At 61.4% G+C, this 24,066-nt stretch overlaps 2 protein-coding genes across 3 annotated transcripts in view; both read left to right on the plus strand.

Moving 5' to 3' along the window:
• Nucleotides 1-2,356, plus strand: part of CRY2 (cryptochrome circadian regulator 2) — a 34,146-nt gene extending 31,790 nt beyond the window's left edge. For both annotated transcript variants that reach the window (XM_040638997.1, XM_040638995.1), the window contains exon 12: nucleotides 70-2,356. The gene's annotated coding sequence lies outside the window, so the exon portion shown is untranslated. The remainder of the gene's footprint in view (nucleotides 1-69) is intronic.
• A 2,636-nt stretch (nucleotides 2,357-4,992) lies between these two features.
• Nucleotides 4,993-24,017, plus strand: MAPK8IP1 (mitogen-activated protein kinase 8 interacting protein 1). The gene is made up of 12 exons (XM_040639000.1): nucleotides 4,993-5,108; nucleotides 15,792-15,897; nucleotides 17,810-18,103; nucleotides 19,705-19,786; nucleotides 20,094-20,906; nucleotides 21,094-21,169; nucleotides 21,753-21,925; nucleotides 22,142-22,251; nucleotides 22,357-22,473; nucleotides 22,570-22,640; nucleotides 22,775-22,873; nucleotides 23,215-24,017. The coding sequence occupies exons 1-12, from the start codon at nucleotides 5,008-5,010 to the stop codon at nucleotides 23,285-23,287; spliced, it is 2,115 nt and encodes a 704-aa protein (XP_040494934.1). The 5' UTR covers nucleotides 4,993-5,007; the 3' UTR covers nucleotides 23,288-24,017.
• Nucleotides 24,018-24,066: the final 49 nt, after the last annotated feature.

Consider the following 24,066-nt stretch of genomic DNA (forward strand, 5'->3'; position numbering starts at 1 on the left):
GGAGTTTGTGTCCCTGGGCAACGAGCAGCCTCCTGAACGCTCCTTTGTGCACTTGTCTTTCTCTTTCAGCCGCAGCACTGCAGCTCCGTGAGCGAAGCCGGGAGCCTGAGCAGCCACCGCGGGAGCAGAGCGCGGCCCGCAGAGCCGCTGACCACCGGCGGAGACGGAGCGAGCATGTGTGCATGTGTGTACGCGTGTGCAGAGGAAGCAGTGGTGTGCCTGTTCGCGTGTGCATGCGTCTGTTTACGCTCTTGTGATTCTGAACACTGCTTGGGCTGGAGGACACCTCAGCCTCCAGACACTGGGCCAGAGGTCATGGCAGTGACTTTCAGCCAAACCTGTCCCTGGGAGCTGGCTGCCTTGTCTGAAGAGAAGAGTCATAGGACCCTAGCTGGGATTCTGGCGTCTGCCGTACCCCACCCCCACGCGGAGCCCTCCGTCCCTCTTTCATCACATCGGACTGAGGAGCAGGAGAGCAACTTTGCTGGCTTTTGTCCAGAGCATGAGATTCTAGAAGCAGCCAGGTCCCCGCTGAGTTCCCGCTTTATGACGCCAGAGGCTGGGCAGGCTGGAGGGGACAGATGCTGTCCAGATACAGTCACCTGATCTGGCTTCTTTCTTATTTTAAAATTTCCTGCCGCTGGGTCCTCCAGAGCCCTCCTCGGGCATCTGGGACTGAGCATGAGGCTGTAAACAGATCTGCAGACTTGCCACCATCGAGGGGAGGTACACCCAGATACCCGACCAGTGTGCCACAGACACAGTACTGTAGACGCTGGCCCAGAAAGCGCAGCCCCCTCTGCGGGGCTGAAAACCTAAGGTTATCAGAATATCGAAGGTTATTATCGAATCTGAGCTTTTACTGTTCCTTCCTCAAGCTGAGAGCCAGCCTCCACGCTCACTGCAGTGACTCAGTGCCTCTGCCAGGAAGAAGCCAGGTTCCTGGTGGGAGAAAGCCCTCTGGCCCCCCGGCCACATCACCGTGCTGCCACTGAGGTCAGCTGACACCCAGCCAGGAAAGCCGTGCTAGCCTGTGGTCTGTAGACTTCTGGGGCCTGCCTGGGACTGGTCAGCGTCCAGGCTGCTGTGTCAGCTCTCCCAGTGGCTGGATACCAAGGACCCCAGCAGGTGGACTCGGGCGGGAGCTGCCAGGGACAGTTGGGAAATGTCCTAGTAGAGATCTCACCCAGCACACCAACACTTCCAGAAGCAGCAGGTGGGAGGTTTGACCCAGAGAAGCCAAGGCCTTGCATTCCAGGAGTGGCCTGGCCTCCCACCTCAACCCTCCCACCGTTGAATGCCTGTGTGGAGAAGGACACAATGAAAAGGACTGTGTGGTCAGCTAGAGCAAGTCTTCCTTCCACCCCGTGGCCTGCACTTGAGCCACAAAGAGTGAGAGAGAGAGAGAGAGAGTGTGTGTGTGTGTGTGTGTGTGTGTAACTGAGAGGCTAATTCCTCTTTGGATTTTTGTCCTCACATGTAACATTAAGCTGGCCTCTGGGCCTTTTCCTCTCTACCTCCCCTGTGACCTTTCCCAGCCTCATAGCTGTTAACTCCCTTGGCCCTTGCCCTGTCCCTCATTGTCCTCCTCTGTCCTTGGACCAGAACCCTGGGGTCAGGCCTCTGTTCCCTCAGCTGTCCAGCACATTGACAGGCTTCTTCCTGAGATGTCCTCAGGTTTTCTCAGCCAGAGAGCTGCCTTTAGAGTCCCAACTGTTGTATGTATGTCACCCTCACTAGAAATGTCCCATAATCATGTGGGGGAAGCAGGGCACAGGTGATGGTGTCTATTCAGAGCATTGAGTTGGGATCTTCTCTGTTCCCCTAGCCCCAGCCAGGAGGAAAGAGAATTGGGGGCTGTTGCCAGAAGGGGAGTAGAACGAGCTTCGAAGGGCTAGTTTGAGAAATTGAGAATGCCAGAGGGCTTGGGGCCAGAGTCAGTTTTGTTCAGCAGCACCGCCAAATACCAGGGTGTTTCCCTTTTCCTGCCTATTAGATGATGGCCCTTTTCCCTGAGGTACAAGTTGGTGAGACCACCTCCCCCTACTTCACCATCCCTGGCAAGCTGGCCCATTCCCAGTGGAGTAGAGCGGTCCACTCCCAGACCTGGGAGGAGAGGGGGCATCCAGTGGCCCAGAGTTCCACGATGGCTTCATGCCTCCCCTCTTCTGGCCCACGTGTCCCCGGGCTGCCACAGAACATTGACCCAAATCCTAATCCAAGGGCCGGCATGGGGAAGAGATGGTCGCAGGCAAAATGCACTTTATACAGAGATTTTATTACTGGGAAGGTGTGTTTCTCCCACAGTTTGTGAATATTCACTTGTTTCATAAATGTCTGATCCTGTCTGAGCAAAGCTGTGTTGTCGTCAATTTTGTGGGAGGTCTGGGAACAAGGAGTAGGTAAGGCTGAGCCTGAATGAAGCCTTATGCCAGATCATCTTGGTTCTGCTGGAACCAGGAGCTTCTCACAGCAGCCGTCTCAGACATGGCAGGGAGGAGAGGGATGGCCAGAGGTGGAGGAAGCAGGAGGCCCCTAGGTAAGCAGGCAGCGCAGACTGGAGGCCGCTCCAGAGCGTGGCCAGAGTTGGGGGGTCCCATCAGCCAGAATGGTACAGAGCACTCCAGGCCCAAGATGAGCTTCCTGAGTGCTGTCCTGCAGTGACTCAGCCTTTCAGGCCACCTCAAGCCCCAGGGCCAAGGCTCAGTCAGTGGCAGGGTTCTCTCCAGGCCCTCAAGCCACACTTTATCTCGACTCAGCCGCTTCAGTACTCTGTGGTGTGGAGGGGAAACGCACGCCAAGCACAGGCTCTAGCTAGGTGGCCGAGATCTGCCCACAGCCAAGCCCAGGGTCTGGATGCTGGCTTTGTCTCATGGCATCTGGCCGGAGAGTGGCCTCTCTCAGCACTGTATGTGTGCTTTTCGACGATGGTTTTTAGCCTTGGACCCCTGGAAGCGTTTCGTGAGCTCACGCCACACCCCAACTTCGTGTGGGCAGGGGCTCAGACAGGGCCCAGGATACAGAAACTGCGCAGCACAGAGTGAGAAAGGGGGAAAAGGGAGGAACTTGGCCCCGGGGAGTCAACTCATTCTTCGCTCTGCTTTGAAGCTCCTGCCCACCAAGACCTGGACCTGTGCTTGCCTCTCTCCCTTCTCCTGGCTTCTCTCTAATGTGGCTTTGGCTTGGCCTCAGCAGCTACAATAGCTTTGTTCTTGAGCAGAAGATTCTGGAAAATGGAGTTGTCTTACACACTCCTGAGGATGTTCCTAGTTGAGGCAAGCACACACTCTTAAGCAACAATTACTGGCCGCTATGGCAAGACCGCTCTCCTGGGAGCAAAAGCCAGGCATCTGAGCAGAAGGTGGTTACTGTTGGTCCTAGTGAAAGGGGTCTAAGCCAAGATAGCAGGAAAGGTAAAGTGGCCACTCCTCTGGGCCCACAGGCAGGGAGAAGAACCTTTGGCACTAGGTAGTAGGATGTTTTCGGGGCTGGAAGTGGGGAGGTGTTTCCTGCAGGGCAGGTGCCTGCAACTCCTTTCTGGGTGCTACATTGAAGGAAAAGGGGGTGACATGACCAGGGAGCAGTCCAGATTTGCAAATAGGACCCCACAAGCTACAAGACAGTTTGTTCTGACCCTTCTTCAGAGAGAGGTAAGGACGGGGCCTCTGCAATTCTCACGGGGCCAAAAAACAGTGAGATTTGGTCAGAGACTCTTGACTCACCAAAGCTGGGGCCCTAGCCTTGGCCAGCAGTTTGAGTGTCCCCAGTCTATGTTCTGTGGAAGAACTCACAGGCTTAGCCCTCTTAGGGGAGAGACCAGAAGGGAAGCATGGCCTGGAATTGGCAGGGGTAGAGGTGCTGGAGGGAACAGAAAAACCATGAGAAGAATCCCAAGAAGTCCACTATGGCAGCAGGAGTAAGGGCTGGCTCTTAGTCTTAGAATGTGAGAAGCCAGCTATGGAGTGTCTGTGGGTGCAAAAGAGAGGTGCTCTGCAGGAACTGCAGTTGAGGTGCTAAGTGAGAAGTGAGAGAAATGTGGGAAAGTCCTGGTGTGAAGGAGAGAAGCCAGGAGGAAGGGTTCAGTTCACCATTAACAGTTGTTTGGGGCTGAAGAGGGGCTTGGGTCAATCTTTAGTGAGAAGACCCTCTAGGGAGAGTCCATGAGAGGGTCTCCTCAAGATAAGGGGACAGGACTGGGTGAGACCTGGATCCTAGCCGGAGGTGGGGTGTTCCCTGCCTCCAGTGACAACATATTTCTATCACTTTTCATCCTCACAACAACCATGAGAGGGACCATTATTGTCCCCATTTCACAGATGAGAAAACCAAACTTAGGATTGTGAAGCCACTAATGCAAGGCCACACCACCTATTCACTTGGGAAGCCAGACTGTGACTTCGCACCACCTGAGTCCACACCTGGCTTGCTCTAGGAGCCCACGCCTGACACCATCTCGCCTTTCTCTGCCTTCTTCTAATGGCCCTCCTTGTCCGCCTTCTTTGTCTGCTGCTGGGGACCAACTGGAACCCTGGGGACCAGGGTCCCGCCATTAGTTCCCTCATACCCTGGCGCTAGGCCTACCGGAGGGGCAGAACCCGCATGGCACGAGGGCCTTGAGGGAGGGGGAAGAGCGCAGCGGAGTCAGTGTGGGACTCAGAGCCTGGCTGGGCCGAGCCCAGGGGCCTCGGGGGCCGCCACTTCAGCACCTCGGAGAGCGCCGGCGGGGCGGGGCTCGCGGGGCCGGGGCGGGGCGGGGCGGAGCGCGCGAGACCCCGGCGAGGGCCCGGGGGCGCGCGGCACAGCTCGCGCCAGTCCAGAGAGCGGCGCGCGGTCCGGAGCCGCGCCCTGCCCTGCGCAGGTGCGCCCGCCGCGCCCGCCCCAGCCGGAGCCCCGCGGCGGCGGCGCCCTCTCGCCGCGCCCCCGCCTCCTTCCCCTCCGCCGCCGCCGCCTTCGCAGCCGCCGCCTCTGCGCCGCGCTCCGCCCGGATGGCCAGGGCTGCGCCGGAGAATGGCGGAGCGAGAGAGCGGCGGCCTGGGCGGGGGGGCCGCGTCCCCGCCTGCCGCCTCCCCGTTCCTGGGGCTGCACATCGCGTCACCGCCCAATTTCAGGTGAGAGTCCCCGGCCGCCGCGCCCCGCCATTCAGCCCGGGCTGATCTGCCCGGGCTTCCGCGCGCCCCTCGGCCCCCAGCCCCCAACACACACACACCGATCCCGGGAACGAGAGGGCGGCGTGGGGATGGGGTCCCCTCCCTGGATAGAGTCCTCAGAAACCCCCCTCAGCCTCAAGTCCAGGCTGATAGCCGCTGCATAACCAGTGGTGCAGCTTCCTCCGCCATTCCATGTCCTAGGCTAGGAGATTCAGAGCTGGAATTGGAGGAGGGGGCTCCGAGGCCGCCTTCTCCCCCACTTTGGGACTGCGGCAGGGGCCTGGGGTCTGGATTGAGATCCCAGAGGAGGCAGGCAGGCTAAGGCTTCGCTTATGCCCATTCCAAAAGCTTCTGAATAGAGATGGGAGCAGGCAGGGGTGCCTCGTGGGTCCCAGTTTCTCGGGGCAACTGACAACCTTGGTGCTGGAAGGAGGAAGTCGTGGGCCCCTCCCCCAGCCCTGTCTGGTCAGAAGGGCCTAACTCCGGGAATGGCATGGCCAGGACCCTCTGTGGATTTGGGCAAGCACTGACCTGGTCAGGTGTGTGCAGGTGCAGAAGGCTCAGACTCAACCAGGAGACCCCACACCGAGCTTTGGTTGGGGAAGTCTGGTTTGGGCAGCCCAGGAGCAGCCAAGGACATTGGGTGGAAGGTTTCCCTGCTGGAGCAAGTACCCAGGACCATGCTCTGAGTGCCCCTTCACCCGTCTCTCTGCCTGCTATCTGGTATTGGGAGGTGGATTTTAGAGACGAGGATGGTGGATGTTGTGGGGAAGGGATGGGTATCCCTCCATCATAATCCTGGCCCCATTTGGAGAGGAGGAAGAGGAGGGTGTAACTGCTCCAGAGCCTAGGAGGAGGCCAAGATATACCCCATTGTTTCTCCATCTAATGAGCTGGCGCCTTCCCCTCTCCTGGGCCCCTCACCCCAGCCAGGCCTCAGCTGGGCTCTGGCGCCAGCCCCTCTCTGACCAAGGGGTTGCTGGCTCCCTGGCCCTCAGGTGGGTAGGGACCCCTGGGGATCTCTAATGGCATAGTCAGCGCTAGAAACCTCCCTTGAGGCCCTGAGCTGAGGAGCGGGGAAGACCAGAGGGAGGGGACCAGATGGAGGAGGCCAAGCATGAGGGCTCCGGGGCTGGGGCCTTTGTGGTTGGTGCCTCTGAGTCATGAGGCTGAGGTCTGAGACCGGTTCCCCCTGGCATGACACGCGCTGCCGAGAGGCAAATATTGCCTGCCTGCCAGGTGGCCCCTCTGCAGTGGAACAGCTTAGAGGAACCTGGGTTCAAATTTGAGCTCCACCACTTTCTAGCTGAGTGACCCGACAGCCCCATCTGTCAGGTGACCTAATGAGTATTGATTCCCTAGTACGCATCAAGTCGGTGTTCAACAAGTGCCCGCCCTCCGTGCCGGTGAGCATTTGCATAGCTCATTACCATCCAAAGCATTCCCCGTGCAGGCTCGTTTACCCTCATGGGCATGGGTATCGGTCTGCCCATTTTGTAGATGACAAGATTGAGGTTCAGTAAGGCGGTGGCTTGCCTGAGGACCCCGAGGAGGGCAGAGTCTGGGGCCATCTGTGTGTGTTTGGTCCACTCAGCTTCCAGGCCCTGTCTCTGGCCCAGAGGACGGCTTTGCCTCCCTCTACCTGCTTCCAGATCCCCAGGTGACAGTGCCCTCCACCCCACCCTGCCCCTGGCCGGCAGGGTATCGTGGATGCTTTAGTGAGAGGAACGGATGAGGTGGACGCCAGCCAGGGCGAGTGTTCGGTCTGGGCCAGGTGGGCGAGGACAGCAGTGTACCAAGGGTAAGGCGTGGGCTGGCCCTCCAGGACACCATGGCCTGGCTGTGGGGACAAGGCCAGCTTCTAGGAATAATAAGGGCAGTGTCTCCAGCCCCACATGGCCTGTCCTGCCTGCTCCAGCAGCCCCCACTGACCTTTCCCTTGTCCTGCCTTGCATAGCCCTTCGCCCAACTCGGGTTAACCCTGGGTGGTTACTGCTGTCTCACAGCTCTTTGGTGGGGTCATGGATCCAACTGGCCTGGCTTTGCAGTCTGGCTCAGCCTTCCTAGCTGTGTGCCCCAAGACTGGGCACTTAACCCCCTGAGCCCCTATTTCTTCTCTACAATGCCAGCATTGGCTCCTGCGCAGGACGGTCCTGGGACCTGGATGGGACAGCACGTGTTGGCTGTTTCAAGGGCAGTGGAGAGCCGCGTTCGTGCAGGGCTGCTGTTGTTACTATGTGTGTGCTCCCAGCACCGCTGTCAGCTTCCAGAAGGCAGAGGAGACAGTACCTCAACTTTGGTTTGCACAGTGCCCAGCACAGAGTCGGTGCTCAGTAACGCCTTACTGGTTGATTACGAAGGATCAGGTGTGCGCAGGCCTCCTGGAGCTCAGAGAATAACAGAGCCTGCTGTCAGAGGATGAGGAGGGGACACGCTGGCCCCCGGGAGGTGCTCACTTTGCCCAGTGCCCCTCGAAGGGCTTTCTGTGCAAGAGCGTTTCATCCTCACCAGAGCCATATAAACAGAGTGTTACTGTTATCCCCACTTAGCAGATGAGAAAACTGAGGCCTCCAGAGGCTAGGTAAGTGGCAGGGCTGGGGTTTGCCTGCAGGCAGTCTGATTTCAGAGCCACCCTGAAAAGAGAGCCCTGGACTAGAGCGGGAGAGTGTGTGCAGGAGTGAGCACGCTGTGGACGTGGCGGCTGGAGAGCCAGCATCTGTTTGTGGCTAGTTAGGTTGAATAGATAGGTGTCCTTTTTTTTTTCTTTCTTCCGATGATGGAAATGCTCCCGCCAGTTGCCTGTACTTGTAGATGTGGTGCCCGGGGGAGGGGTTTCACTTCTTCCACAACTGCTGTGATGATTTGACTTATTTCTACAAGGAGCATAGGTTACTTCTGTAACTTGCAAAATTAGAAAAGAGAATTTAAAATTCAACTGATACATGTTCATTAGAAGGAAAACTCTAGAAAAGAGATTTCAGAAACACAGCCTTTGGCTACACTGAGCTGGGTGGGTGGGATAAAGGGGAGGGACGAAGGGCGCTCAGGGAAAGTACAGTGGGCCGCCTGCCCTGGACATGGGGGAGGAGAGCTGTGGATGAGGGGACCCCAGAAATCAGCTCATCCCGACTGCCTCCTCCCCTTTTACTGAGGAGGAGACGGGAGAGGGTGAGTAGCTTCCCTGAGAGCTCACAGCAAGTGAGTGGCCGACCCCAGGCCTCGTGACTGTCCAGACGGTGCGGTTTCGGCCTCCCCACGCTGCCTTGCGGCCGAGAGATGTGGCCACCGAGAGGCTCCTCCTTTATCGCTTCACAGGACGGTCCACATGACAGTCCACACGTGGCCATTCCTTCGCTTCGCTCCACAAATATTTGTGCTTTGCCGGGCTCCCTGGACGGACGCTCCAGAGGCACAGCTGTGGGCCCGACCGTCACCCAGGTGGCCGTGTAGAGGGGACACAGACAGACGAGGCCTTACCAGACAGGCCGGCCAGTGTGACAGTGACTGAGCGCAGAGGCCCAGGGGAGCCCTGGCCAGTGCGCTGGTGGGACGCCGCAAAGGTTTAGCAGGAACGGCAGCACTGGTTCCCTGTCTGGGGACAGTCCCACCGGCCACTAGGTGGAGAGTGGACAGGGAGGCAGGGAGACCCCCGGGAGGCTGGCCATCCTGCGTGTGACAAGGAGGGGCAGGAGAGGACGATTTCGGGGCTGGGGAGATTGGCCCACGGGGTGAGGTATCTGGTCTAAGGGGCTGGGGAGGCAGGAGTCCAGGATGATGCTGGGCCCCTTGGACACGGGTTGCCGTGCGGAGCGGAGAGGCTGGGCAGGCAGGGAGGCGAACTTAGTAGGCGACCTCCTGAGTTTGAGGGCTGCTGACCACCCGGACCCGACTGCAGCACTCAGGAAGGGCGTTGTTAGGGGCCTGGGGTCACTGGACAGGAGGGGTCTCCGCTCAGAGAGATGGCCGCGAAAGCCTCGGAGAGGACATGACTACCCAGGGGGCAGCAGAGAGCAGGGAGCTGGCCCAGGACGCTGGGCCGGCCCCGCAGCCATGTTTCCGTGGGGGGAGGGGTTCCGGAAGCGCTGGGGCTGGAGCCGCCCCCCCAACCCTGAGCCCCGGGCGGCCCCCCGGCCTGGCTCCTCGCGTTGACTTGCCTCACTTGCCCAGACATGGCCACGGCAGGGTCCCGCCCGCCCCACCTCTTTGATGTGGGAGCCTTGCAGTCGGTCTCTGGCGTCTTGGCTTGGGCCCCCCGTGGATCCCACAAAAGGGGCTCACTGCCACCATCCCTACTTAGGGGATCTTACCCATCCTAGGATGTTATCCCTGTCCCCAGGCCCTCCTCTTGTGTTCATTCAGAAAGTCTCTCCCGGCCCTGACCGTGGGCACCCAGAGCAGCCAGCGGCGCCCTTCTTCCTGGACCCCGCGTTCCTCCCCTACCCGCCGCGTCCCAGGGCCCGGGCTCGGTGCGCGCATTGGAACCAGGGTAGGGAGTCGGTGCCAAGTGGAACATGAGGGCCCCCTGCCCTCGGGAAAGCGATCCCCGACAGGGCCAGCACCCCCAGACCCCAAGTGGGAGCCTGGTCTGGCTGGCAATCCCCAGCCCAGAAAGCTTCTGGGGGGGGGAAGCAGAGGAGAAGAGACCTCCCCAGGTCCCACCCCGTTCACGTTCCTGCTTCTTCCTGCACGTGATTCCTCATGTGAAACCCTGGGGTCCTATGTTCCCTTTGCTCATTATGCCAGTTGACATTTCCCACATCCATACACAGGCCTCATAACGCCCGCCCAAGAGACTGGGTAATATTCCATCCCCCGGACAGCCCCGGTCTAACCAGCACCCCCCCACCCCCAGCTGTTTGGTTGTTTTCGGTCGTCTGCGGTTATGCAAAATACACGTGCTTGGGTATAAAGGTTTCCACATGTGGGATTGTTTTCTCAGGGCAGCTTTTCAAAAGCCAAATCACTGGATCCCAGAGTTCTGGCTACATATCAGCCCTGAGCGCCTTAAACTGATCAGACACATTATAACCCCGAGTAAGGATTGGCCCTGAGGACTTGTTTCCTGGGTTGGACTCAGTTTTTCACTGGCGATGACCCCAGTGTGGACATGGTCAGGGAGGGAGGTAGAGAGTAGAGGAACAAACCTCATCTGACCCCAGTGTCAGCTCAGAGCTGAGGGTGGGATGGAGAGGGAGGTCTGAGGGCTCACCCCCACCCCACTGTCTCAGCCAGCACCACCTTCCCAGAGGCCTGCACATTCTACCCCAGATTCTGATGTAGGTGGGGACACAGAAAGTTGAACTGGAAGGGCAACTGACTTAGAGAATTGTAAGGGAAAAGTCTAGAAAGACAAGTGGTTCACTCAGTCAACATTTATTAAGTAGCTACAAGGCAGCCCATTATTGATCAAGACTGACATGGTCCTGCCTTGTGGACCAGCTGACTCTAAGGGGAGCCCCCCGCTGGTGGCAGAACCCAAAGGTACAATCACAGGGATCCAGAAACACCAGCAGGTGGGCCTAGCAGGGCTGTTTGTCTGGTTAAGGAAGTCAGGGAAGGCTTTGAGGGAGCCAGTGGGGCAGGAGCTGAGCGGGCTGGGAGAGGGGGTGGGCAGGGGCCAGGTGGTAATGACACCCTAGAGCGGGCCTTCAGGCCACAGGGAATTTAGGACCCTTTCCCTAAGGGCCAGGGGAAGCTACTAAGGGATTCTGAGCTGGGGAGGGGTGACCAGACCAGATTTATGTGTCAGATGTTGCTTTTGGTTGCCCAGTGGAGAATGGCCTATGGGGGAGCCAGAGGGAAATGGGGAACCTGCCTCAGTGAGAATCCACTGGGAGCCAGCTGTCTGCTCAGCACTCACAGGGCGGCAGAGGGACAAGCTGCACGCTTGAACCACAGATGCTCTGTGCTGTGAGAGGGGCCCGTGCGGCACCATGGCCAGGACCCAAGGTCACTCAGCTGGCATCCTTACCTCGCTTCCAGAGAGCCAGGAACGGGAGGACAGGAGTGGCCTCTGGACAGCCAAATGCCTGGCTCAGGTTTGGCCCTGCTCAGCTAAAGCCTCAGCACTTGGCCACTTAACCCTGACTTTGCACGCGCTCCTAAGTCAGCCCACTCCGGGGCTCAGACAGCAGCATGGAGAGGGCTAGGCTGCTGTCGGTGGAACAAGGATGGCAGGGAGATGAGACGGCCCGTGGAAGGCAAAAGGCCACGTCATAAACCTCAGAGCACAAAGGCATGTTTGCTCAATTGTCCAGTTCATCACAGGAAGAGGTGGGGAGCACGGGGCGGGGGGCATGTTCAGCGCGCAGCAAGGAGCCAGCTTGGCCAGAAGAGAGGACAGGGGCACCAGAGTGGGAGGTGAGGCTCATGTAGGAAGAGGGGGCCTCGAATATAAAGATAGACCCCAGAGGTCAGGGAGGTCCCGGGAGAGCAAACTCATGACCCAGAGCCCCCAGGTGTTAACCTGGATGAGACCCGGGGAAGCATCGCACCCGAACAGGCAAGCAGGTGTGATGCATGCAGGGACAGACTCCCCTGAGGCCTCCAGATCTGGAGGTGAGGGACGCCGACCTGCGCGGAGTCCTGTGACTCAGCTGGAGGTGGTCTCCTGGTGCTTAGGGCTCCAGTTTCCAGGGGAAGGGAGGGCTGGTGGGATCAGAAGGGGACCATCCGCCCTCCGTCCTTCTCTTCCCTCCTCCCCTCTAGCTTTTCCTTCTTCCTCCCTTCATCCCCACAGTTGCCTTCCTTGAGCCTGGAGGGCCCAAGGGTCTGTTAAGCTTTCCCTCCACGAAGGGCCCCCCTCTGGAGACCCCGAACCTCCCGTGCCTGGAGAAGCAGGAGCTAAGGGCAGGGCCAGGGCGGGTCGGGGGTGACTTGCAAAGGAGGCCGCCTGACCAGTCCGTCCCCTTGTTCCTTGGTCGTGACCCCTCACAGCGCTCCAGCTCACAGCCGCGCCACGAGGGGGATCCGAGCAGCGCCCCCGAGGTGGGTGCCCAGGTATGGGCAGCCTCACAGCACCTTCTGGCTGAGCCTTAGGGTTCCTCATCTGGAAAATGGGCAAAATAAGACATCTCCCCAGGGGCTGGTGAGGCTCAAAGGGGATACAGAGCGCGACAGGGCTTGGCAGCCAGGGCACGACTGCTGCTCAGGAGACGGAGCGGCCAGTCCTCCTGAGTGCAGGGGCCGGGGTCTGATCCCGCGCCTCCTGTCCCCCAGCCTGCTGCGGGGACCATTCTGCCGTCCTGCCGCACTTAGGAGAACAAAGTCAGATACGCACCTCCCTTCACCTGCCCTCTGGAGCTGGAAACCGGTGTGGGCTTTCAAGCCCAGCCCCACGCTTCTCCCCCCCCCCCGCCCCCGGTTCACCTCAGTGCCCTTCGCTGTAAAGGAGGCTACCGCTGTCCCCAGACCTGCCATCCTGGGACGTGGGATACAGGGTAATGCTGGGGGTGTAGAGATGGGCTGAGAAAGTTCCCCTGCAGGCCTGCCCTGAACAGTTTGGTTGGGAAGGAGCAGGCGGTTGCTAAGGATGTCCCCTGACACACATCTGGCCGGCGCGTACTGAGGGTCTTGTGCGTGCGAGATGACCTCACCAGCTCCAGCCTCCAGGAGGGTGGGTGGGACTGCACGCCTCACCTGCTGGGTACAGGGGTGGGCGACGTGAGCTCCATCCACCTTTGGAGCAGCCTGGTGGGGTGTCTGATGGAAGCCTGGTCCTGTCTGTCCCCCCGCACTGCCTTGTATCCACGCAGATGGTGACACCAGCCACAAGCAAGGGGATGCCCAGGGACCAGTGAGCGTTGCCAGGAGGGCTGTAAGGCACTGGCACGGGGGGCTAGGAGGGCTTCCTGGAGGAGTGGGCTTAACTGAGCCTTCTTCCAGCAAGCACAGGTTGAGAAGCCTGTCAGGTGCTTCATCCGAGCACTGGACTAGACCCCAGGAGGCAGGCGCAGGCGGCGCAGGCAGTCACACCCAGAGCTGGAGACCGTGAACGCCAAGCCAGGGAGTCGGCCGCTAGCAGGGAACCTGAGGGGGTTTTGAGTGGGGGGCAGAAGGGTGGTGTTTCCGGCAGCTTGGCCAGGTGGCGGATGGGGAGGAGTGCTTCCGGCACGGGGCACCTAGGTGAGCCGGCCAGTGGGGAGGTCTGGGGCTGCGGAGGCAGGAGCTGGGCCGGGACTGGCAGAGAGGAGGTGGTGGTGCAGAGGTGTGCCAGGGTTCCTGGCAGAGCAGGGGGCACCTGAGGGCCTTCTGGGTCAGACGCCCAGTGGCCCTGCGGCTCTCTGATGTTGGCGGAGCCTCAGGAGTGCCTTCTCTGTGACTGTCCGGGCAGCCGGCGGGTACTGACCACTTTCTTAGTGCCAGCCACGGGTTCTCATCCCCGGGCCCGAGATGCTGTGCTGCGCTGGCCAGACGGCAGGGCTGCTTTGGCTCCTGGGCTGGCCCAGCCTCTCCCCAGCCTCCCCCACGTCCACAGCCCACCTTCCCCAGCCCTGGGAGCCTATCAGCCTCAGGCTCCAGGTCAGTAAGCAGCCTTAAGGAGCACCTCATCTGCCCAGCTCCCTTGTCCTGGTCAGAATCCCTCTCTGCTGTTCCCTCCAGGGCCCACCAGCTTCCATGGATGGCACTCCGCAGTGACAGAAAGCTCTTCACCTTCCAGCCCTGTCCTGAGGGGTCCACACCTGGCCTGCCCTTAGCCCTGGCTGTGGAGCCTCCTGGGCCCACAGGCAGTTGCTGCTGAAGGATGGAACGCTGGGGAGGTGGCAGGTTCTGTCCTGCGTCCAGCTTGTCAGTAGGGGCAGTCCAGACCCTCCTTGGTCATCCGCCGCTGTCTGGATGCCCCCGGGGCCCACAGAAGCCTCCCTGAGGAGGTGTGAGGGCTGAGCGTGTTGCCGTGTGGATGGGGGCATCCATTCATGGACAATTTCAGAAGCCCCATCTTACCACCAGGCACCCTGAATGTGGTGCTGGCCCTTTAAAGCAGATCAGGGCTGGCTTTTGGGGGGAGACATCCCAGATTTCTGCCATCTGCTTGCGAGCCTGGGCCAGGGAGGGGGGCCACCGCAGCCCCCGACAGGGGCATTAGAAGGGCAGGTGGAGCCGGAGGCATCGATTGCAGTAACCTGATCCCGAGGGGGAGGTGGCAACCACGGGCAGCTTCAGCGCCACTGCCGCCCGGCTGGGAAGGAAGCGGCCTGCAGCGGAGGGCTGGGCTGGGAAGCGCTGGGGCTGGGGCCCGGGTCGGCAGCCACTGCCTCTTCTGCTGGCCCATCTATTTTTAATGAGCTCCCCAGGCTTCTGCAGCGGGCAGGACGCAGAAAGGCAGGCCCAGGCAGTGGAGGCCCAAGGCCCCAGCCCTGCCCTGAGCCCTGGCCTCCCAACCTTTCTGGGCATGAGAGGGTGGCCCTGGGGCCCCGCAGCCCCCCAGCCGGGCAGGGCTCTCCATGAAGCTGGTGCCGAAGATGGATTCGAGCCCAGACAATGACAGCTGGTTGGAGGATCAGTGGGAGCGCTGGTAGGGGGTATAGGGATTGGTGGTGGTGGAGGGGGGGACTTGTGGGGGGGCAGCTCCATGGAGCTCTGGGTCTCTGTTTGGTCTGATTGAGGCAAGAGGCGGGGGGTGTGGGCCTCCTAGGTCCCCCTGGGGGCTGGGCTACCACCTCTTCTGGGTGACCTTGGACTCCTGGGTGTCCCTTGCTCTGTGTCTCAATCTCCTGGTCTTATTTGGGAAAAGGCTCAGAATTGGCCCCAACTTCCCCCAACAGAATTCTCCCAAACATCCCACCCACGCCAAACCAGGTGGAGTGCCCGGGGCTGGTGGTGAGCCAGGTGTAGGGGACAAGCAGATAGTCGCTGCAGTGGGGTGGGGGGCACAGGGCTGGCCTGGGGGGCAGGGGGGAGAGGATTCTAGCACAGCCAGTTAGAGTTGTGGTGCTGATGTGCTTTGGTCTGTCCCCTGAGCTCACAACACCTCTAGCCCCAACCCCGGGCCTTCCTTGACCCCTCTGCAGCCTCTGTTCGGGGTCTGTGCGCTGGACAAGCGATTTTGTGGTTGAAGAAATGAAATGAAGAACACAGAACGGGAGTGTAGTCTCTCGTGGAACAGGCTGAAACTCGCCATATTTACACCAGATTTCCCTTCGCTTGCTCCCAGGGCTCAAGAGGCATTGGTCTTCCTGGGCGGGGGGCATGCAGCACTCTCCTGAGACTGGGGAGGGGCCTCTGCCAGCACCTCGGGTTTTGTCACTGCAGGGATTACACGGGGAACCCCCCTACTCCAGGCATCCCTTGGAGTCGCTTCTCAACTCTGCGTTCTCCGTGGGTGAACTGGCCTCGGCACCTGCCTTGACCCTGGGAGGCATTTCTCTGGCAGAGCCGAGGCTCTGACCAGCTGGGCCTTCTAGGCACTGCCTCCTGGTTGGCAACAGGGCGGATAGCTCCCAGCTGGAAGGAGCTGGAGTAACCTGGAGCCTCCCCTTTCCCTGCCTGTTACCCCTTGCCTTGGCGCAGGTGGACGTCAGGTCCCATCCTCTGGGGGCTGTGATCTGCCTTCGAGGGGCCGCCCCTTGGAAAAGGTACTAGGGAGACCTCAGTGGGCTAAGTAGTGCCCCTGGGTTGGTAACTTCGGCTTCTTGTGCTCACCAGGCTCACCCATGACATCAGCTTGGAGGAGTTTGAGGATGAAGACCTCTCAGAGATCACCGAGGAATGTGGCCTCAGCCTGCAGTGCAAAGATACTCTGTCCTTGCGGGTAAGAACCGGCTCTCAGGAGCCCTGGGGTGGGGGGAGGGACAGGGTGGGTCAGGACAGGAGTGAAGGCAGCCCCGTATCTACAAAAGGGTTTTCAGGGTCTGTATGGCATCCTCATGAAATGAAATGACATCCAAGAGACGCATCCAAGTATAATGTTTGACACATCTTGGGGTGCTCAGTCCGATTTATTGGTTGTTTTTGCCAGGGGTTAAGGCAAGAGGCAGCTTCCTCAACTTCCCACAAGAAGGGAGAGGGCAGGAGGTCTTCAGATGTAGGGCAGTAGCAGTTAGGGCCAGGGTTAAAGGAAGGACCAGGACTACCCCAAACCCTTTCCAGAGCGGCCTTGGCAGAGGGCCTGAGGCAGAGCAAGGGTGGAGTCCTGTGGAGTCTGCAGTACTCTGGGACAGGAGAAAAAGAGCCAAGGCACTCCCTCGGCTGCCATTGCACCAATCTACGCCACATAGCCCCGCAGACCCTCCCTGGCCCGACATTCTAAAGGCTCCTCTGGAGGGTTAAGCCAACATTACTGCTGCTTTTGGCCTCCTGGCTTTGTCATATAGGACAGATGGCTCCTCCATTCCCTAAGTTCTGAATCCTGCCAGGAGGCCCTCAGCATCTGGGTAGCTTGGGTCAGACAGGGATCCCCCTGTGTCTTTCAGAACAGGAAGAAGGGGCCACTGGCCAGGAAATGGGAGGCAAAGCACAGGACTAGGTTGCAGAGCCCAGAGCTTCTGGCAGCCCCCAGGAGGGTGGGTGCCCAAAGCAGACGTGGTATTAGGAGAACGGTTAGCAAAGGAGAGCTGCCGTGCGAGCTGGGGTGGGATGCCTCCGTCTGGGTGACCTCCTGCTGCCTGTTACGGGGATTCTGTAAGTTCTGCCAGGCAAAAGGAAACCAAGGGGTGAGGATGACCCCGCAGTACCCCATGCCCCAACCCTCCCGCCTCAGGCCAGGCCAGCAAGGGTGGTGAATGGTCCCAGGACCCTGACCTGGCTTCTCTAAGGTCACACACCTGTTCCGGAATTCCACACCACCCTTTCATCCAGCATGCTCCAGCAGAGCTTTGGAGAGGGTGATCCCTCCGACGAGCCAGGGCCCTGAGGCAGTACTAGCTGGAGGTGTACCCTGTGGGGCCTTAGACAAGCTCTAGGGGGCTTTCACTCAAGGTTGCCAGTGAGTCCTCCCCTCCCTGGGAAGCTGGGAGGCAGTTAACTGGTAAGGAAATTGGAGGGTCAGGGGATCTGTCCAGGGTGCCGGGGAGTTAGTGGCAGAGCTGAAATAGGCTAGAGTTATCGAGGTTTAGGATCGCATGACGGAACACCCCAGGTTGGAAGGGTCTCGGACTGTGGACAGGTGCCTCGTCCAGGTGCCCCCACTCGCCCCTCCCTCCGGCACCCCTCCTCCGGGTGCGCTTAGGTCCTCCTGTTCGCACTGCGGCCCTCCCTCCATCCTCCGCCTGGCTAAGACTGTCTTCCCAGTTTTCCTCACTGCCCCCTTCAAATACTAACCTCCCCCCTCCATCCCTTGTGGGGCCCGAACTCCTTGGCGACCCTGCGTCCCCATGGCAACAACGGTGACCTCACTCTGGGCTCGGTTTACAATCCCGGTGAGGTCACTGGCCGTTGCCAAGGGAACGGGAGGGTGCGGAGAGTCGGGAAGGCGGGCACGGTGGGGAGGGGGCGGTGTGGACTGCCGAAGGCGCCGACTAGATTGGGGAGCAGTCGGTCTCGCGCATCCTCGCGGGGGGCGGGAGGACGCGGCCTCCTTTCGCCGGGCCCCCTGCTTCTCCCCCGTGCCCTCCCCCTTTGCCGCCGCGGAATGGACTCGCCCGGGCGGGGGGCGGTGCGCGGCGGCCTCGGCCCCGCCCCGGCGCGGCCCCGCCCCCTGACGCCCCTCCGTCCGCGCCGCGCAGCCCCCGCGCGCCGGGCTGCTGTCTGGGGGCGGCGGCAGCGCTGGGAGCCGACTGCAGGCCGAGATGCTGCAGATGGACCTGATCGACGCGGCGGGGGACACTCCCGGCGCCGAGGACGACGACGACGACGAGGAGGAGCGCGCGGCGCGGCGGCCGGGAGCGGGGCCGCCCGAGGCCGAGCCCCGCCAGGAGCCGGCGCCCCGCGGCCAGAGCCAGGGCCAGGGCGGCGGGGACACGTATCGGCCCAAGCGGCCCACCACGCTCAACCTCTTCCCGCAGGTGCCGCGGTCTCAGGTGAGAGCGAGCGGCGTGGGGCGGGGCTGAAGGGGCGGCGCCCTGGGGCAGGGCGCGCGAGGCGTGGGGGGCGCCGAGCAACTCGCGGCCCAGCCCCGGCCCGCGGGTTAGAGGAGCGAGGAGGGGCTGTGGGACAGGGACCTGCCGGCCGGCGCGGGGAGAAGTCGGCCTGGTGAGACTTACCAAGCGGGAGGGCCCTGGGGAGGTGGTGTCGGCGGGCAGGTGGGATCTGCCCCAAGGGAGAGGGGCCAGGTCCGGCCGACAGGGTTTGGAGCCTTGAGGGGAAGTTTGAAGGAGTGAAGAGACCGAGAGGGACAGTGGAAGGAGCAGTGGGGGCTTAAGGAGGACGGAACAGAGCTTTGAGGGCTAGTTGCAGGGGTTTGGAGCTTGAGCCCTCAGACCGGGGCAAGGTTTCCCCTTTAGGATGTGGGGCTCCTGGTGGAGGGCAGAAGCAGGCCTGGAGAAAAGAGCATCTAAAGTGGTCGTTGCTGGGGTAAGGTCATGGGGAGTTGTGAAGAGGTGGGGATGGGGAGCTCAGAGGCAGCAGGCAGTTTGAGATGTGGGCAGCTGGGAATTCCCAGAAGGCAGGGAAGAGGCATGGGAGGCAGAGCTGCTTGGCTGAGTTGGGGGCCCAGGGCCCCTGGGCTGGGTGGCTGGATGCCAAGGAGGGTTGAATAGGGTGGGGGAGAGCTGGCTGTGGCCCTTTGTCTTCCAGGCCCTGTCGGGTGAGGTACAGAGAAGGGGCTCAGAGAGGTGGGGCTGTTGGTGAAGGGTGCAGGGGCTGCAGGCAAGGGATTGGTCCCTTTCCCAGAATCCTCTGGGGCAGATTTTTGGCAGTCAAACTCCTGAATGTGAGGGCCTATGAGAGTGTTCCCAGGGGAGGGGGCCTAAATAGTTTGTGGGGAGCCTTGTTTGTAGGCATGGTGGAGAGGGGTCCCAGGGCACCAACGATGTGGGATGGGCAGCCTGGGAGATCCAGGAAGGAAGGCTGCTGACAACTACATCTGTCATTCCTCAGTCATGTGTTCCTGGAGGGGTGGAGGAGCCATGCTGTTGATTCATCATTTGGGTGATTCATCCCAGTCCCCCAGGCCAGCTGCCGAGAGACCCTTCCTCGTCCTTTTTTCAGCTTCCCCTAGAATGTCCCTGCCCCTTCTCTAGGCCATAGCTTCCCGAGTTCCAGGACTTGGCTGGAAGTGAGCATCTACCGTGTAAAGCCTTTGTGTCTGGGACTAGGGGTCTGGCTCTGTCCCCAGATGGCTCCTGCTTCTCCCCCACTCCTCCCCCACTCACCACCACACATATTGGCCATCACCACCTTTGCTGAGGCTGATAAGAGCATCTCCCTGAGGGTTGGCCAGCTTCCCTGAGCCAGGAGGGAGAGCCGTCTAGAGCCAGTAGGTCTGGCTGGGAGGGCTGGGACTTGCCACCCCTCCTGCCTGTTCGAGGAGGGCTGGGGGTGAGGCCCTTGGCAAGAGTGTGTGTGGGGGGTTGGTGCAGCAAATGGCTTAGGGATGGCCTGATGGGGGCAGGGCCAGGGCCTCCCTGTGCCGGGCACTGTTGACGCCCTCTGTCACAAGGGCCTTTTGTTTTCTGCACAGGACACATTGAATAATAATTCTCTGGGCAAGAAGCACAGTTGGCAGGATCGGGTGTCTCGGTCATCCTCACCCCTGAAGACCGGTAAGTCAGGACCCTTTCCCTTACCTGGCCCTCCACCTGCCCTGACTCAGTTTCCCTGGCCAAGAGCAAACCTGGCAGTCTCCATCTTGCCGAGTTGAGTAAACTGCCCGTGCTGCAGCCTTGAGCAGGCCCATCTGAAGTCAGCTGGGGCGGGAGCGAGAGCACTGGCCCCAGAGCCCACCGTGGCCTAGTGCCCGGGAGCCTTCACCTTGGTTTCTGTGTCGCACATGCCGAGCGGAGGGGGCAGGTGGCCTGGGCGTCCAGGGCGAGGCCCTCTGCCTTGAGCACTGACCTGCCTGCCCTCCAGGGGAGCAGACGCCTCCACATGAACACATCTGCCTGAGCGATGAGCTGCCGCCCCCGAGCAGCCCCGCCACCACCAAGGACCGAGGCACGTCCACCGATAGCCCTTGCCGCCGCAGCACGGCCACGCAGATGGCCCCTCCCGGCGGCCCCCCCGCTGCTCCACCGAGCACCCGGGGCCACTCGCATCGAGACCGCATCCACTACCAGGCAGACGTGCGGCTAGAGGCCACCGAGGAGATCTACCTGACGCCGGTGCAGAGGCCGCCGGACCCCGCAGAGCCTGCCTCCGCCTTCCTGCCGCCTGCCGAGAGCCGGATGTCGGTCAGCTCCGACCCAGACCCTGCCGCCTACCCCTCCACAGCAGGGCGGCCGCACCCCTCCATCAGTGAGGAGGACGAGGGCTTCGACTGCTTGTCGTCCCCGGAACGGGCCGAGCCGCCGGGCGGAGGGTGGCGGGGGAGCCTCGGGGAGCCGCCGCCGCCTCCACGGGCCTCGCTGAGCTCGGACACCAGTGCCCTGTCCTACGACTCGGTCAAGTACACGCTGGTGGTGGATGAGCACGCGCAGCTGGAGCTGGTGAGCCTGCGGCCGTGCTTCGGAGACTACAGCGACGAGAGCGACTCGGCCACCGTCTATGACAACTGCGCCTCTGCCTCCTCGCCCTATGAGTCGGCCATCGGGGAGGAATACGAGGAGGCCCCCCGGCCGCGGCCCCCGGCCTGCCTCTCCGAGGACTCCACGCCCGACGAGCCGGACGTCCACTTCTCCAAGAAGTTCCTGAACGTCTTCATGAGTGGCCGCTCTCGCTCCTCCAGTGAGTCTGCAGCAGGAGCGGTAGGGGGCCCGGGATGGGGGGGCGCCGAGTGGAGGGTGTTCCTGGAAGGTGGCCTTGCCCGTCTCCTTCAAGGCATTAGGACTGAGAGCTTGCTACCTGTCCCCCCGCCCCCAAACCCCAACCAGAGCGGGTCGGTTCTCCTCCAGCTCAGCCCCCTCGCCTGCAGGTGCAGAGTCCTTCGGGCTCTTCTCCTGTGTCATCAATGGGGCGGAGCAGGAGCAGACACACCGGGCCATATTCAGGTAAGAGCAGCAGGGTTGGGCCGCCCAGGCGACAGTGAAGCCACCCCCTCCCTGCCTCTGCCAACACTGCATGGCCTAGACCCAGCCCTCATGCTGGCCTTCATGCCTCCTCTCAGCCTCAGGGAGACAGTGTCCACCTCCGCGGAACCCAGAGTGGATGGGTTCAGGGCAGTGTGGCCTTTGCTGCGCTGCCAGGGCCCGGGACAAGCACCTCGTCTGGCTGGGGGCCCGAGCCTGGGAGGGTGCCTGGCAGAGAGGATGCGGGCCGTGCACAAGGCACACCCCTCCCTGCCCTCCACAGGGAGGTGCTCACTTCCTGTTACCTGTTTCTGGAGTGGCTCTGGGCACTTCCTCCCTGAGCCCACAAGTTCCTGGATGGCAGGTGCCCGTCTACGTAATCTTGCTCTTCCCCGGGAGCTAGCGTGATCACAGGCCCAGGAGACTTTGCAGAAGTTTATGGAACGGCGCCACTCTTGCGGCCGCCTGCCCCCAGGGCAGGGTGGGGAGCCGACTGGGGAGCCAATGGCTGGCCTGCTGGGGAGGCCCTGGTGGTGAAGTCCTCCCATGCCCTTGTGGGGGGCAGGTTTGTGCCTCGACACGAAGACGAGCTGGAGCTGGAGGTGGACGACCCTCTGCTCGTGGAGCTGCAGGCCGAGGACTACTGGTATGAGGCCTACAACATGCGCACGGGCGCCCGGGGCGTCTTCCCCGCCTACTACGCCATTGAGGTCACCAAGGAGCCCGAACACATGGCAGGTAGCGTCCTTTCCCCTCCTCGGTGCCACCAGGCCCCACCTTTGTCCTGCCCTGAGTGCTGCCAGGTGACTTCAAAGCCCCAGGGAGGGCCCTCCCAGAGGGGACATTAAGTCCGTCTCCCACGGAGAAAAGGGGGGCCCAGCCGAGTTGGGACATCCGTGGACTGTGGCACCCTCTGCTGGCTCTGCCACCGCTCCCTTCACGCTTGCTTTCCAGCCCTGACCAAAAACAGCGACTGGGTGGACCAGTTCCGGGTGAAGTTCCTGGGCTCCGTGCAGGTTCCCTACCACAAGGGCAATGACGTGCTCTGCGCTGCTATGCAAAAGGTGTCAGTTCCCCGCTCCCCTCGCACGGGTGCTGCCCCAGCCCGGGCCCCCTCCTTTCCTGGGGAGACAGACGCCCAGCGCCTGATTCCCGTCCCTCACCCGCAGATTGCCACCACCCGCCGGCTCACCGTGCACTTTAACCCGCCGTCCAGCTGCGTCCTGGAGATCAGCGTGCGGGGCGTGAAGATCGGCGTCAAGGCTGATGATTCCCAGGAGGCTAAGGTGACTGCCCCGGCCCCGGCCCCTGCCGCCCACCAGATCTCCCACCTGTGGCCCCTGCGGGCTGATGACACCCTGCCTCTCATCTCCCTCCTGTAGGGAAACAAATGTAGCCACTTTTTCCAGTTAAAAAACATCTCTTTCTGTGGATACCATCCAAAGAACAACAAGTAAGTGCGAGGGGGCAGAGAGTGAGTTGTGAGGGGACAGCCTGGGGCTGTCATTCTTAGGTGCGGGTCTGCGAATATGTCTGGGGGGGTAGTCTGAGCCCTCGTCCCGCCCTCAGACGGCTGTCCTCCCACAGGTACTTTGGGTTCATCACCAAGCACCCCGCTGACCACCGGTTTGCCTGCCATGTCTTTGTGTCCGAGGAGTCCACCAAAGCCCTGGCAGAATCCGTGGGGTACGCCTGTGTGTGTGTGTGTGTGTCCTGCCTAGCACCCGCCCTAGAGCAAGCCCCAGCCTTGGGCCCCAGAGCACACCCAAGCGCCCTCCCAGCCCTGCAGGCCTCGTGGCCGCGAGTCGGGGCTGGGTGGTCTTGCGGGGTAGCTCCCGACCATGTTGGCTTGTGGGCCCTTCCTTCAACTGCCATCTCACCCAGGAAGTACAGCGTGTAGAGAGTAGAGCTGAGCAGCTCCGTGTGGGGGAGTCCGAGCCCTGCCCAGGGACCCCGAGGCTCCAGCTGAAAAACCGTGGGTGGAGATGGTGTTCCTCCCATCACCGGTGGGTCTGCCTCCTTCCTAGGAAAGCATTCCAGCAGTTCTACAAGCAGTTCGTGGAGTACACGTGCCCCACGGAGGACATCTACCTGGAGTAGCAGCGCTGCCCCGCCCTCTGCATCCCCAGGGCCCGCGGGCCGCGCCAGGACAGCTGGCTGCTGACGGGACACAGCACCGCTTGAGGGGCACCCGTCACCACCAGAGGACGGGGAAGTGGGGGCCTTTGGCCGAGGGTGGGGGAGGGCGGGGTTTCTGGGGAGAGGCAAATGCAGTTTATTGTAATATATGGGACTAGATTCATCTATGGAGGACAGAGCAGGCTGCCTGGGGATTGGGAGGGGGCGGGGCTGGGGGGGTGTCAGGCCTCTGGCCAGGAAGGATACCCATCGTAGGAACAGAGGGCTCTGTCCCATCCTGGGCGTCGCTTCCCCTGCCAGGGCCTCAGGCTTTCTGGCTGTGGCTCCTGCTTTGACCAAGCCCGTGCCACCTGCCGGTGCCCACCCACCCCATCCCTGACGCCCAACCCCAACCGAAGGCCCTGAGCTCAGGCTCAGCCCAGCCACCTCCCAAGGACTTCGCAGCAGGTGGGGGTGCAGTCCCTGTTCCCAGCTCTGTCACTTGTGGTGCCTCTCGGTGGCCGCCACACTGGCCCCTGGCACGTGTGGGGCCTCACCAGGGAAGAAGAGAGCTGCGGCAGGGCCCCGTCCCGGCAGGAAAAGGAGGCTTCCGGACTGGCCCGGGCCAGCGAGGGCCTCTTGGCTGCTTTGGCTATAGCCCCAGCTTGGTCCTGTCACCTTGGCCACAACTATTAAAGTGCCATTTCCTGTCTGGACCGCAGTGGGTGTGTCTCCCTGCCCCCCGCCCCAGCTGGTGTCCA

The sequence above is a fragment of the Ursus maritimus genome, unplaced genomic scaffold (assembly GCF_017311325.1).
Source record: "Ursus maritimus isolate PB19 unplaced genomic scaffold, ASM1731132v1 scaffold_23, whole genome shotgun sequence".
Taxonomy (NCBI): Eukaryota; Metazoa; Chordata; class Mammalia; order Carnivora; family Ursidae; genus Ursus; species Ursus maritimus.